This window comes from Podarcis cretensis (assembly GCF_951804945.1).
Source record: "Podarcis cretensis genome assembly, chromosome: 11".
NCBI lineage: Eukaryota > Metazoa > Chordata > Lepidosauria > Squamata > Lacertidae > Podarcis > Podarcis cretensis.
Window position 1 is genome coordinate 55,606,390 of NC_137180.1, and position 12,077 is coordinate 55,618,466.

Below are 12,077 nucleotides of genomic sequence, written 5' to 3' on the forward strand. Positions count from 1 at the left end.
TTTTTACAGGGCATCTGCATGATGTTGTGATCAAAATATCCCCCTCCTGTGTTTTCCCTGCTCAGCTAGATTTCCCCCCCCCCAGACCTCATAAAATCTGGAGCATCTGCGTAATCCAGCTGTAGAGGAGTCCTCATGCAGCTGTTCAGTAGGCTGTTTGTCCAGTTATTTATTGTTCTATTTATAATTTATTTTTATTTCTACCGTATACTTCAGCCAGCCAGACCATAGGGTGGTTTACCAGTAACCAATCCATCAAATAAACACATCTCAGAAAATACAACAGTAAAATACAAAAGTGGAAATAAAACATTATAAAAACTCCACCTCGTTTTTATGTCCTACATGACTCCCATCACAGTGGTACCTTGGCTCCCGAACAAATTGGTACCCAAACGCCGCAAACCCAGAAGTGTTTGTTTGCAAACATTTTTTTGGAAGCCAAATGTCCGACACAGCTTCCGCAGCTTCCAATTGTGTGCAGGAAGCTCCTGCAGCCAATCAGAAGCCGTGCCTTGGTTTTTGAACAGTTCCAGGAGTCGAACGGACTCCCAGAACAGATTAAATTCGACAACCAAGGTACCACTGTATTACTCCTCAAAGCCTGATTTAATAAAAACACATTATAGAATCAGAAATGTAGAGTTGGAAGGGACTCCATTGGTCATCCAGGTCAACCCCATGCAATGTAGGAATCTCAGCTAGATCATACACCAGAAGTTTACTAATGAAGAAGGTGATTGAACTGGCAAAGGGAGCGAGTTCCAGTTAGGATGCCACTGCAGAGAAGGCCCTGCCCTGTGCCACTGTAGAAAGTATCTCCCCCATGAGTGGGATCACCAGCAGGGCCCTTCCCTCACTGACCACACGTGCCAATACATATTGAGAGAGACATTCTTTCAAGTATGTGGCTCCCAATAAATTTTGGGCTTTATATAGACTAGTGCCAGAATCTGGCCTGTTAGCGTATTGACAGTCAGTGGCACTTTCTCCCAACAGCTGCAGCTTCTGGATTGCCTTCATGGATAGCTTTGTGTAGAGTGCTCTGCAGTCTTCCAAACATGATGTCACCAGGACATGGTTAATTGCAGGGTTATCCACTCTTACCTTTCCTCTGCTCTTTCCAGATATGGTCACAATCTAAAGTTCTGTGTCCGAGCGGCGGCGTCATCGTCGTCGTCGTCGTCCTCCTCCTCCTCCTTCTTCTTTTGCGCTGGATCTTTCCCTGTAAAAACCTGCTCTTTAAAGCTCAATCAGAGCAAACATCAGTCTACGGGAAACCTGAATTGGCATTTGCTTCGATTCAGTGGGAAAGAGCAGGGGAAGCTCAGTGCAAAAACAAACAGACACTTGGACACAGAGCTTTTAGGCATGGATCTCTACTTGGAAAGAAAGAGGCAAAAGGGAAGTTTGGATAAGCCCTGTGACCAGCCTGTCTCTTGTACAAGAACAGCATATTTGGTGAACGGGTTATGGCCCATATAGATTTCCTCTAGCCATTTCCCCCAGCTCTCCTCTTTAGGGATCAGCTCTATCAGCTTAGCACTTCTCTTTCCAAATAGCATTGCCTTTATATTCATTTATTTTCCCTCCCTCGCCTTAATTTGGGTGAGAGGGAGCAACCATGATCGGATGTGCAGCAAGGAGAGGGAGAGAGTATTTAGCACCTTCTATCCCCCCTCAAGGGACACGGGTGGCGCTGTGGGTAAAAGCCTCAGCGCCTAGGGCTTGCTGATCAAAAGGTCAGCAGTTCGAATCCCCGCGGCGGGGTGCGCTCCCGCTGCTCGGTCCCAGCGCCTGCCAACCTAGCAGTTCGAAAGCACCCCCGGGTGCAAGTAGATAAATAGGGACCGCTTACTGGCGGGAAGGTAAACGGCGTTTCCGTGTGCGGCTCTGGCTCGCCAGAGCAGCGATGTCACGCTGGCCACGTGACCCGGAAGTGTTTCCGGACAGCGCTGGCCCTCGGCCTCTTGAGTGAGATGGGCGCACAACCCCAGAGTCTGTCAAGACTGGCCCATACGGGCAGGGGTACCTTTACCTTTACCTTTATCCCCCCTCAAGGGACGTGGGTGGCGCTGTGGGTTAAACCACAGAGCCTAGGACTTGCCGATCAGAAGGTCAGCGGTTCGAATCCCCGTGACGGGGTGAGCTCCCGTTGCTCGGTCCCTGCTCCTACCAACCTAGCAGTTCGAAAGCACATCAAAGTGCAAGTAGATAAATAGGTACCACTCCAGCGGGAAGGTAAACGGTGTTTCCGTGCGCTGCTCTGGCTCGCCAGAAGCGGCTTAGTCATGCTGGCCACATGACCCGGAAGCTGTACAACGGCTCCCTCGGCCAATAAAGCGAGATGAGCGCCGCAACCCCAGAGTCGGCCATGACTGGACCTAATGGTCAGGGGCCCCTTTACCTTATATGTTTGGGAGTGAAGAAAGGGGCTGTCCACTTGGCTGCAGAATCTTATTTAGATTCCAAAGCTGCTATTCCAGTTCAAAGCAGAACACCAGTGACTGAGCGCCTGCTACATGGACCGCATCTGGAAGAACCCTTCTTTGGGCGGGAGAGAAGTGCTTCTTTGGCTTCCTGTTGAGAAGAGTGTTGAACTAGCCACCTCACGTTCCTTTTCCAATGCACTGTATTTATTCAAAGCTCTCAGGTGTTGCTGAAAGGCTCCTGGTGACCTGCTGCATAATGCATGTTCCTGCGGCGCCTCCAGGCCATTAAGGTTACTCCCTGCTCTTACCTCTCGTTCTCCTCTTCCGTCACAGGAGGTTGGCATGGAGAAGGCCGCCATGGACATGACCCTCTTCCTAAAGCTTCAGAAGAGAGTGCGGGAACTCGAGCAGGAGAGGAAGAAGCTGCAAAGCCAGCTGGAGAAGAGAGAAAATGAAAGCAAAAAACCCCAGGTAGAAAATGTCACTTTGCTGCTACTACCCACATTGGTTTTCAAATCTATAACAGGCATTCCTGGGAAAACTTTAAAGCATGTGTTGTGGATCTAAGGCTCAAACTAGACACTAGATACATGCAGGGATGGTTTTTTTAATTGAAGATATACAAGAAAATGTAACCTCTCCCCCTGTGGTCAGAAATGGTTCAGTCCTAGGAATTCTGTTCTGTGCAGTTTGGTTGAATCTGTAGATCAGGTACATCATCATCATCATCATCATAGTTATTGTTATTGTTATTGTTATTAAATTTATTTGTACTCCCAGCCACTCTGGGCAGCTTCCAACAAAGATTAAAAATACATTAAAATGTCAGACATTAAAAACTTCCCTAAATAGGGATGCCTTCAGGTGTCTTCTAAATGTCAGGTAGTTGTTTATCTTTTTGACATCTGATGGGGGGGGCATTCCACAGGGCGGGCGCCACCACCAAGAAGGCCCTCTGCCTGGTTCCCTGTAGCTTGGCTTCTCGCAGTGAGGGAAGCGCCAGAAGGCCCTCGGAGCTGGACCTCAGTGTCTAGGCAGAACGATGGGGGTGGAGACGCTCCTTTAGATATACTGGGCCGGGGCCGTTTAAGAGAACTTTAAAGCAGGTTCCCATGAACGTTTTGCTTAGATGGGTGACTGGGATTTTACCTTTGTTCAGAAATACTTTGTAAATCTACCCTTCGACTCAAAGGTATTCACTTCATTGTGTCCTGTTGACACCCAAAACATCAGCGATCCTAAGATCTAACCATCACACTTAAGTTAGAAATCCATGCATAATTATGATGCTTTAGTCTATTGCTGCCGGCTTCTGCCTGAGGACAGGCTTTGCAATCATCGGGCTGCACAATCAATGCTGGAATGATTTATCTCACTGTATAGTTAATTGGCCTGGCAATGACTCTGTTCATTGGCTGTCATGTATCCAAAGTATCATCGATTCCATTTCCCCCAGACCTGTGGGAAATTTCGATTCTGAAGAAGTAGTGAAAAGGCATCATTGACGTGAACATCATTGCCTATTGTGCTGTGGGTGTTCCGGCATTTTACTAAAATGCAACCTGTTAACGAAAGGAAATATGCAGTTGTCAGAGCTGCCCTAGGTCCCAGCTCACAAAGGACCAACGCCAGTTCTTATTACATAAGAACCAATGGCTTCAAGTGGCAAGAAAGGAGATTCCGACTAAACTTCAGGAAGAATCTTCTGACAGTAAGAGCTCTTTGGTACAACAAGTAACCAAACAATATAACCCCTGTGTTGCAAACAATAGTAGTAATATTCAAGGCAACACGATGACCAAATACAACGATACACTAGTGTATACAGTACACTCTTTATATAATATGAAATATATGAAATCACATAAACGGAAAACTTATGTGTCAGAGCTGCCCTAGGTCCCAGCTCACAAAGGACCAACGCCAGTTCGTTGTTATATACAAAAGTCTTTATTGAAGTTCATTTTCGATTTCAAAGCCGTGGCGCGCAGCTCTACGTCTTAAACTCTAGACCGCTGAAGCTCCGTCTGAATCTCCTCCCCCCAGACACCAGTTTAAGACTCTAGCCTTGCTCCACCTCCTCCTCTGCTCTTTCCTCGTCTGGGTCCGCCTGTCCGCTGGGGTGTTGCCCTTTCTGGACTCTTCTGATGCTGAGTCCCCGGATTCTTCCCCCTGCCTCCGGCGTGCTTTAGGACCTGGCTCCCAATCCGGGCTTCGTGCTGTCCCGCGCGCCTGTACATTTGAACTTGGCGCGCGCGCCCAGCCAGCAACCTTTCTCCTGACCGTTACACTGCTCCTGTCACTGCTTCCCCCCTCGGGGGGGCTAGCTGGACCTGACTTCCCCTCCGTTCCCTCACTCTGCGATGGAGGCGTGGCCAGCTCTGACTCATCTTCTCTCCCTACTGGAGGAGACGCTGGCCCTGATTCATGGGACTCTTCCCCCCCACTCCGCTCTGGTGGGGGAACTGGTCCTGATCTCCCGCTGCTGCTTTGGGAGTCCCCGCTGGCCCCTTGCTTCTGGTGTCCCCCCCCGGGACCCCCCTTGCCCTGGCCATCGGCGCCCCCCTCTGGGAATCTTCTGAATCGCTGGAGAAGCTCATGGAATCTCTCAGGCCACTGTCATACTCCCCTACGCTGCCCTCAGATTCTTCCCCTTCCCTCTCCGTTTCCTCTCTCCCCTGTGTCTCTGCTCCTGAACCCCTGACATCCATCCCCCCTCGAAGCCCCCCCTTCCCCCCTCCCCCTCTTCGGGTGTGGGTTCCGGGTGCTCCAGTGCTGTGGGGGTGAGTGCGGGATACAGTCCTTCCCCCCTGGTGTGCAGCTGGCCGGCTGGGTCCGGCCAGTCCGTAATGGGCTCGTCGACGTCGATCTCCTCTGCTTCCATCTCTCTGCAGCTGTGCTCGAACCCAAGATCCACCCCCAACACGTCCATGCCCGTCTCCCCCCCCCCCATTGCCTCGGGGGATGCTGCCTGCAAAGGCCCCTTCAGCAGTTCCCTGCTCCACCCCACCTCCGGTTGATCGTCCCACCAATACGAGCGGTCCGTGACAGACTCCGGGGAGCGTGTGTCGGGTGCTGATTCCTCATCTGATGAGAACCCCTGGAACGTGCTGGCTGAAAGTGTGGGTGTGAAAAGATATTCGTCGAAATAATCTGCCGGCATGGGTCTGTGTGGGAAGAGCGCGTGAAACTCGTCTTTGAGGTAGTGCTCCTCCACGGCATAGTACGGTACCCACCTGTTGGCGCTGGCCGGGGTACCTTCCCTGGCAAGGAGATATTCCACCCCCTCTTCCCCCCACCTCGAGTCCAAAATCTCCGTGACCTCGTTGAGTGGCGCCGCTCTCGGCGACCCCCCCCCCCCGTTGGCGATTTGCGGGGTGGGTCTGGTGCGTTCCCTGGCGCCTGAAACCTGTGGGGTTCCTTGTAGGGTGTGAGCACTGATCTATGAAAGACCGGGTGCATTCTGGAGCCCTCCGGGAGTGTCAACCGGAAGGCTACCGGATTGATTTGTGCCTCGACTTGGTAAGGCCCTAGCTGCTTGTGTCTGAGCTTCTTCTTAGCTAACGTCCTGGCCGGCACTGCCTGGGCTGCTAACCAGACCCAGTCCCCCACCTGGATGTCTTCCCCGACTCTCCTGTGCCTGTCTGCCTGCACTTTGTATGCGTGTTTTGCTAGTTCTAAGTGCCTTCGGAGCTGCTCGTGTACCTCCCGTAATTCCGCTGCCCAGGCCTCTGCTCCCTGTGTCTCCCCCTCCCCCACTTTCTCTAATCCCGGGAAGGTTCTGGGATGCCGCCCATTGTTGGCGAAGAACGGTGTCACCCCCGTGGACACGTGCTTCGTGTTGTTGTAGGCAAACTCGGCCAGCGGTAGGTAGTCCACCCAGGTCGAGGGCTGTTGATTCACGTAGCATCTCAGGTACTGCTGCATGATGGCGTTGACCCTCTCCGCTTGTCCGTTGGTCTGCGGGTGTCGTGCCGACGCTAAGTTGATCTTGACGTTCAGGATGCCCAGCAGCTTCTGCCAGAAGCTCGAGATGAATTGGCGACCCCGGTCGGACAGGATGGACCGCGGTAAGCCGTGAACCTTGAACACGTGGTCAATGAACAGCTTGGCTGTCTGTTCCGCTGTGGCCACCTTCGTGCAAGGAATGAAGTGCGCCATCTTGGTGAACAGGTCTACGACCACGAGTACCGCTGTTTTGCCTCGCGAGCTGGGCAGATCTGTGACAAAGTCCAGGGCCACTTTCTCCCACAGTTCGAGCGGCGTCTGTAGCGGTTCCAGCAGTCCCGCCGGCGGCCTGTGTACTGGCTTGGCCCTTTGGCATGTGTCACACCTAGTGACGTAATCCGCGACTTCTCCTCTCATCATGGGCCACCAAAAGTCTCTGGCTACTAATTCCGCCGTCTTGTCTTTGCCAAAGTGCTCGGTGCTGGGCGCGTCGTGTAACTGCTGCAGCACTTTCGCACGGAGGTCGTCTCCCGGCACGTAGAGGGCCCCTTTGCGGATGAGCAGTCCGTCGCGTATCTGAAACTCGTCGTCCTTCGCTGTGCCTCTTCGCACCTCCTCCATCTTGGATTGTGCGAACGAATCCGTCTGCAGTGCGCGACGTACCGCGTCCAGATCCACTGTAGCTGAAGCGCACGCCCACGCTTTTGGTGCGAAAATGTGTTTGGCTGCCACCGGTGCCGCTTCCTCGAGATACTGCGGCTTCCTGGATAGCGCATCCACCATGACGTTGTTGTCTCCCGGGATGTATTCTATCCGGAAGTCAAAATCCGCAAAGAACTCCGCCCATCGGATGTGTCTCTGGTTCAGGAACCGCGCCGTGTGCCAGTACTCCAGGTTCTTATGGTCCGTGCGGACCTGCACCGTGTGTTTGGCTCTGATGAGGAAGTGCCGCCACGCCTTGAAGGCTGCATGGATGGCCAGCAACTCCCTGTCCCAGATGGTGTAATTCTGTTCCGACTTGCTGAGTTTCCTGGAGTAGAATGCGCACGGCCTCCAGTCCCCTTGCGGATCTTGCTGCAACAGGACTGCCCCCACCGCTCTGTCCGAGGCGTCCGTTTCCACCCTCATTGGTTTGCAGGGGTTGACGTGTAGCAGCTGTTCTTCGGACGCGAAGAGACGCTTGAGTCTCTGAAAGGACTGCTCCGCCTGGTCCGTCCAGGTGAACTTCTTCTTCTTAGAGCTGAGGGTGTCCGTGATGGCCGCCGTCTCCATCGCAAACCCCTTGATGAACTTGCGATAAAAGTTGGCGAAGCCGACGAACTTCTGGACCTCCTTCCGATTGTGCGGGCTCTTCCAATCCAACACCGAGCGGACCTTGGTGCTGTCCATGGCGAGTCCCTTGTCGGACAGCTTGTAGCCCAGGAAATCCACCTTCGTCATGTCGAACTGGCACTTCTCCAGTTTGGCGTAAAGTCTGTGCTCCCGTAGCCTCTGCAGGACCTCCTTGACGTCTCTCTCGTGAGCCTCCTGCGATTCCGAGAAGATCAGGATGTCGTCTAGGAAGCAGACGCACTTCTTGTAGAGGAGTCCCGCTAGCACGTGGTGCATGAAGGCTTGGAAACAATGGGAGCCATTTTGCAAACCAAATGGCATAACTCTGTACTCATAGGTGCCCAAAGGCGTAAACATAGCTGTCTTCCACTCATCGCCCTCCCGCATGCGTATAAGGTTGTACGCACCTCGAAGATCCAGCTTGGTGAAGATGCGTCCCTTCCTCACCGTCGCGAGCAGGTCGTCGATCTTGGGCATGGGGAATGCCATGGGCTTCGTCCTAGAATTGATAATTCTGTAATCAACTATCAGCCTCCGTTGGGGCGTGTCTTTTTTCTTCACGAAAAACACGGGACTGCCCCCCGCTGCTTTGGATTCTTGGATGAATCCCCGCTTCAAATTGTGATCTATGAACTCCCTGAGTTCTTGCAGTTCGTCTTCAGACATGGAATACAGTTTCCCAGTCGGCAGCGTCGCCCCCGGCAGGAGGTCAATCTTGCAGTCGTAGGGCCTGTGGGGAGGCAGCTTGTCCGCTTCCTTCTCGCAGAAGACCTCCAAAAACGCCTTGTACTTGTGGGGTACCGCTTGCAGCATGCCCAGTTGTAGCTGTGGTTCATCCTCTTGCCCCTCGTCTTCCTGGCTAGTCAGGATGCAGTGTTCTGCGCAGTAGGAGGAGCCGAAGGTCAATTGACGCTGGTACCATGCTAATGCCGGGCTGTGCCTGTCCAGCCAACTCATGCCCAATACTATGGGCGTGTCTGACAGGTGGGTGACGTTGAAGCTGATGACTTCGCAGTGATTTCCAATTCGCATCACCATTGGGGGTGTTTGCTGTACCACCTGTCCTCCCAGTAGCTCTCTTCCATCGACCGTGACGACATTTAGGGGCATCGTGGCTGGTAGAAGCGCTATGCGATGTTGTTTGATGAAATCCACTCCTATAAAGTCAGCATTACTACCACAGTCAATGGTAATAGGGACTTCCATGGTGAATCCATTGGGTAGCTGGAGCGATGCGGTGAGTTGCACCACTGGTTTGGGAGGGAGGGGGTCTGTGGGCTGTAAAATCTCTGGGGACTGCTTCACTGACTCGCCTGGCTGGGCCCCAGTGCCTCTGCCTCCAACCAGGCTTCGTCGTTTCCCTGTAGCTGTTCCCCCTGCTGAACTGCTCCTTTTACTGTTGCTGAGGCTGCAGTGTGCTTTTGGAGCCTCTGGGGACACTCTTTGGCCATGTGCTGTGCACTGTCGCAGATGTAACACTTCCTGCTCCCTCTAGGAGTCTTCGCCTTGACTGCTCCTGGTGTTTGGGCTCTGGTTGCTGTCTGAGCCCTGGCACCACCTATCTCCATCGGCTCTTCTCCCCCTCCCAGTGGAGGCGTGGACTGGGCGCGCGCTGTTTCTCTGGGTAGGAAGGGAGTCGTTCTGGCTGGTGTGCGTGTTATACGTCCCTCATCCCTGCTCCAAGGGCGTTCTTCCAGACGCACCCCTATTGCCAGCGCTCTTTGCACGACTTCTGTGGTGCTGTTAGGTCTCTCCCCTCTTGCCAGTTCGTCTTTCACAGCCCCATTCAACCCCTCCCAGAACAGATCTCTGACGGCAGCGGAGTCCTTCTCCCAGCCCAGCACATTTACTAAAGCAAAGAAGCGGGAGTGATATTGTCTCACAGTGGCTTTGCCCTGCTTCAAACCATGCATTTCCCTTCTGGCAACATCCACATCAACCGTTGATTTAAAACAAGCGTCCATAGCCTTGATAAAAGTGGTTGAATCTTTGAGGGCGGGGTCATTTTCGCGCCATAAATTGCGCAGCCACGATTTAGCCTCCCCATGCAGATGAGTTATTATGAACCCCGCTTTCTCCTCCTCATCTCTAAAGTCTTTCCGAAGCAAATTGAGCGCGAAAACTATGTCTGCTCTGAAGTTAGGATACTGCTGCAGGTTCCCGTCGAAATGGGTTACGATGCTGCCCCCTCTCTTCCCGAGGCCAACTCCCTCTGGCTTAGGTCCTGGCAGTCCTTCCTTGCCCAAACGTTCCCACCTGTTCTGCAGATCCTGGCAGAGCGCTAGTGCTTCTTCCTCCCTCTTCTTGGATGCTGCTACTTCGGAGTAAAGCGCTGTGACCGCTTCTGTCAGCTCTTTCACCTGGTCCTCCGTAGTCATCTTAGCCGATCTTCGTGAGCTCGCAAAACACCAAGTTTTGCCCCTCGCTGCGCCAACTCACGCTGCGAAGGTTTCGAAGAGACGGAGCTTACTGTCAGAGCTGCCCTAGGTCCCAGCTCACAAAGGACCAACGCCAGTTCTTATTACATACAAAAGCCTTTATTGAAGTTCAGTTTCGATTTCAAAGCCGCGGCACGCAGCTCTACGTCTCAACTCTAGACCGCTGAAGCTCCGTCTGAATCTCCTCCCCCCAGACACCAGTTTAAGACTCTAGCCTTGCTCCACCTCCTCCTCTGCTCTTTCCTCCTCTGGGTCCGCCTGTCCGCTGGGGTCTTGCCCTTTCTGGACTCTAATGATGCTGAGTCCCCGGATTCTTCCCCCTGCCTCCGGCGTGCTTTAGGACCTGGCTCCCAATCCGGGCTTCCTGCTGTCCCGCGCGCCTGTACATTTGAACTTGGCGCGCGCGCCCAGCCAGCAACCTTTCTCCTGACCGTTACACTGCTCCTGTCACTGCTTCCCCCCTCAGGGGGGCTAGCTGGACCTGACTTCCCCTCCATTCCCTCACTCTGCGATGGAGGCGTGGCCAGCTCTGACTCATCTTCTCTCCCTACTGGAGGAGACGCTGGCCCTGATTCATGGGACTCTTCCCCCCCACTCCGCTCTGGTGGGGGAACTGGTCCCGATCTCCCGCTGCTGCTTTCGGAGTCCCCGCTGGCCCCTTGCTTCTGGTGTGTCCCCCCTGGGACCCCCCTTGTCCTGGGCATCGGCGCCCCCCTCTGGGAATCTTCTGAATCGCTGGAGAAGCTCATGGAATCTCTCGGGCCACTGTCATACTCCCCTACGCTGCCCTCAGATTCTTCCCCTTCGCTCTCCGTTTCCTCTCTCCCCTGTGTCTCTGCTCCTGAACCCCTGAGCTTATCCTCCTAGGATGGGGACATGTTTAGACACAGAGGGTTATACCTTGGCAACCCCAGCTAAATGGTGAGATCCAGTTTTGTCCAGCGGAAAGTGTCCGGCTGCGAATTTCCAGGGGATTCTGGGTTGAGGTTGGCTGCGGTAGGAGCTGGGAAGGGGACCATCTCCATGCAGTCCTCTTTCTCCTTTCCACCAGATCCATCTGTGGCACGAGCTCAGCCGTCACCCCTGCCACACTCTTGAGTTGGTTTCACAGCCGTTGAGGTTCTGAACGTCAGACATGGGATCTCACAGGTTGACTCTGAGCAAGATATCGGGGGGGGGGGGGGACCTTTTTGGTAGAGCATGTGCTTCTCGTGCGGAAGATCTGAGGTTCAGCCCCTGCCATTTCGGTGCTGCTGTCTTGGTCAGAATTGCCTGCCCCCTCCACTTGCATTTGATATTTGAAGTGGAAGGAAAACTCCCACCTGGGGCTTGAAAGGGCAGGGTCTTCACCTAAGAGCTGAAGAAGAGTCCTGCTGGATCCAGTTAAAGACGTTTGGATCAGGTGCCTAGTCCAGTACCCTGTGGCCAACCAGATGCCTTTTGGAAAGCCTGTAAGCTTTGTGCCTCTTAACCAGTAGAAGCGGGTTGAAAAAGGGACAGCACTTGCTTCTCGCTTGTTTATCCGGTCACAGAAAGGCGGCTGCCTTTTAAGTATGTATTATGGATGGCCCCCGTCAAGTCTCCCTCAACCCACCAGTTTCTTGTTTCTTTTTCAGTCGCTGATAATACCCTTCAGAGAGTTCTCTTTCTGAAAAGTTCTGCTTGCCCCACAAATGAACAAGTTCTCTTGTGTTTCTGAGGCAGAAAGGACAATCATTTATTTAAAAGAAGGCTCATCACGACCCAGAGTCCTTGTAGGATATCACTGCCACTTCTTTCTGCAATTCATTTTTTATTACTTTTTATAAAAACAAAAGCAACAACCCAAAACAGAAAGAAAAATAGCCTGCATATTCCATGTACTTTGATGCAAAGCAGCGACTGGAGACCACACAGTGACATGGAATGCTCTCTCTCCCATGCGCAG

At 53.1% G+C, this 12,077-nt stretch overlaps 1 protein-coding gene across 3 annotated transcripts in view; it reads left to right on the top strand.

Annotated features, from left to right (window-relative positions):
• The window catches only part of MYO5B (myosin VB), a 320,955-nt gene that overhangs the window by 264,671 nt on the left and 44,207 nt on the right, over positions 1–12,077 (top strand). For all 3 annotated transcript variants that reach the window (XM_079994667.1, XM_079994668.1, XM_079994669.1), the window contains exon 26: positions 2,766–2,903. In XM_079994667.1, coding sequence (XP_079850793.1) covers positions 2,766–2,903 — 138 coding nt within the window. The remainder of the gene's footprint in view (positions 1–2,765; positions 2,904–12,077) is intronic.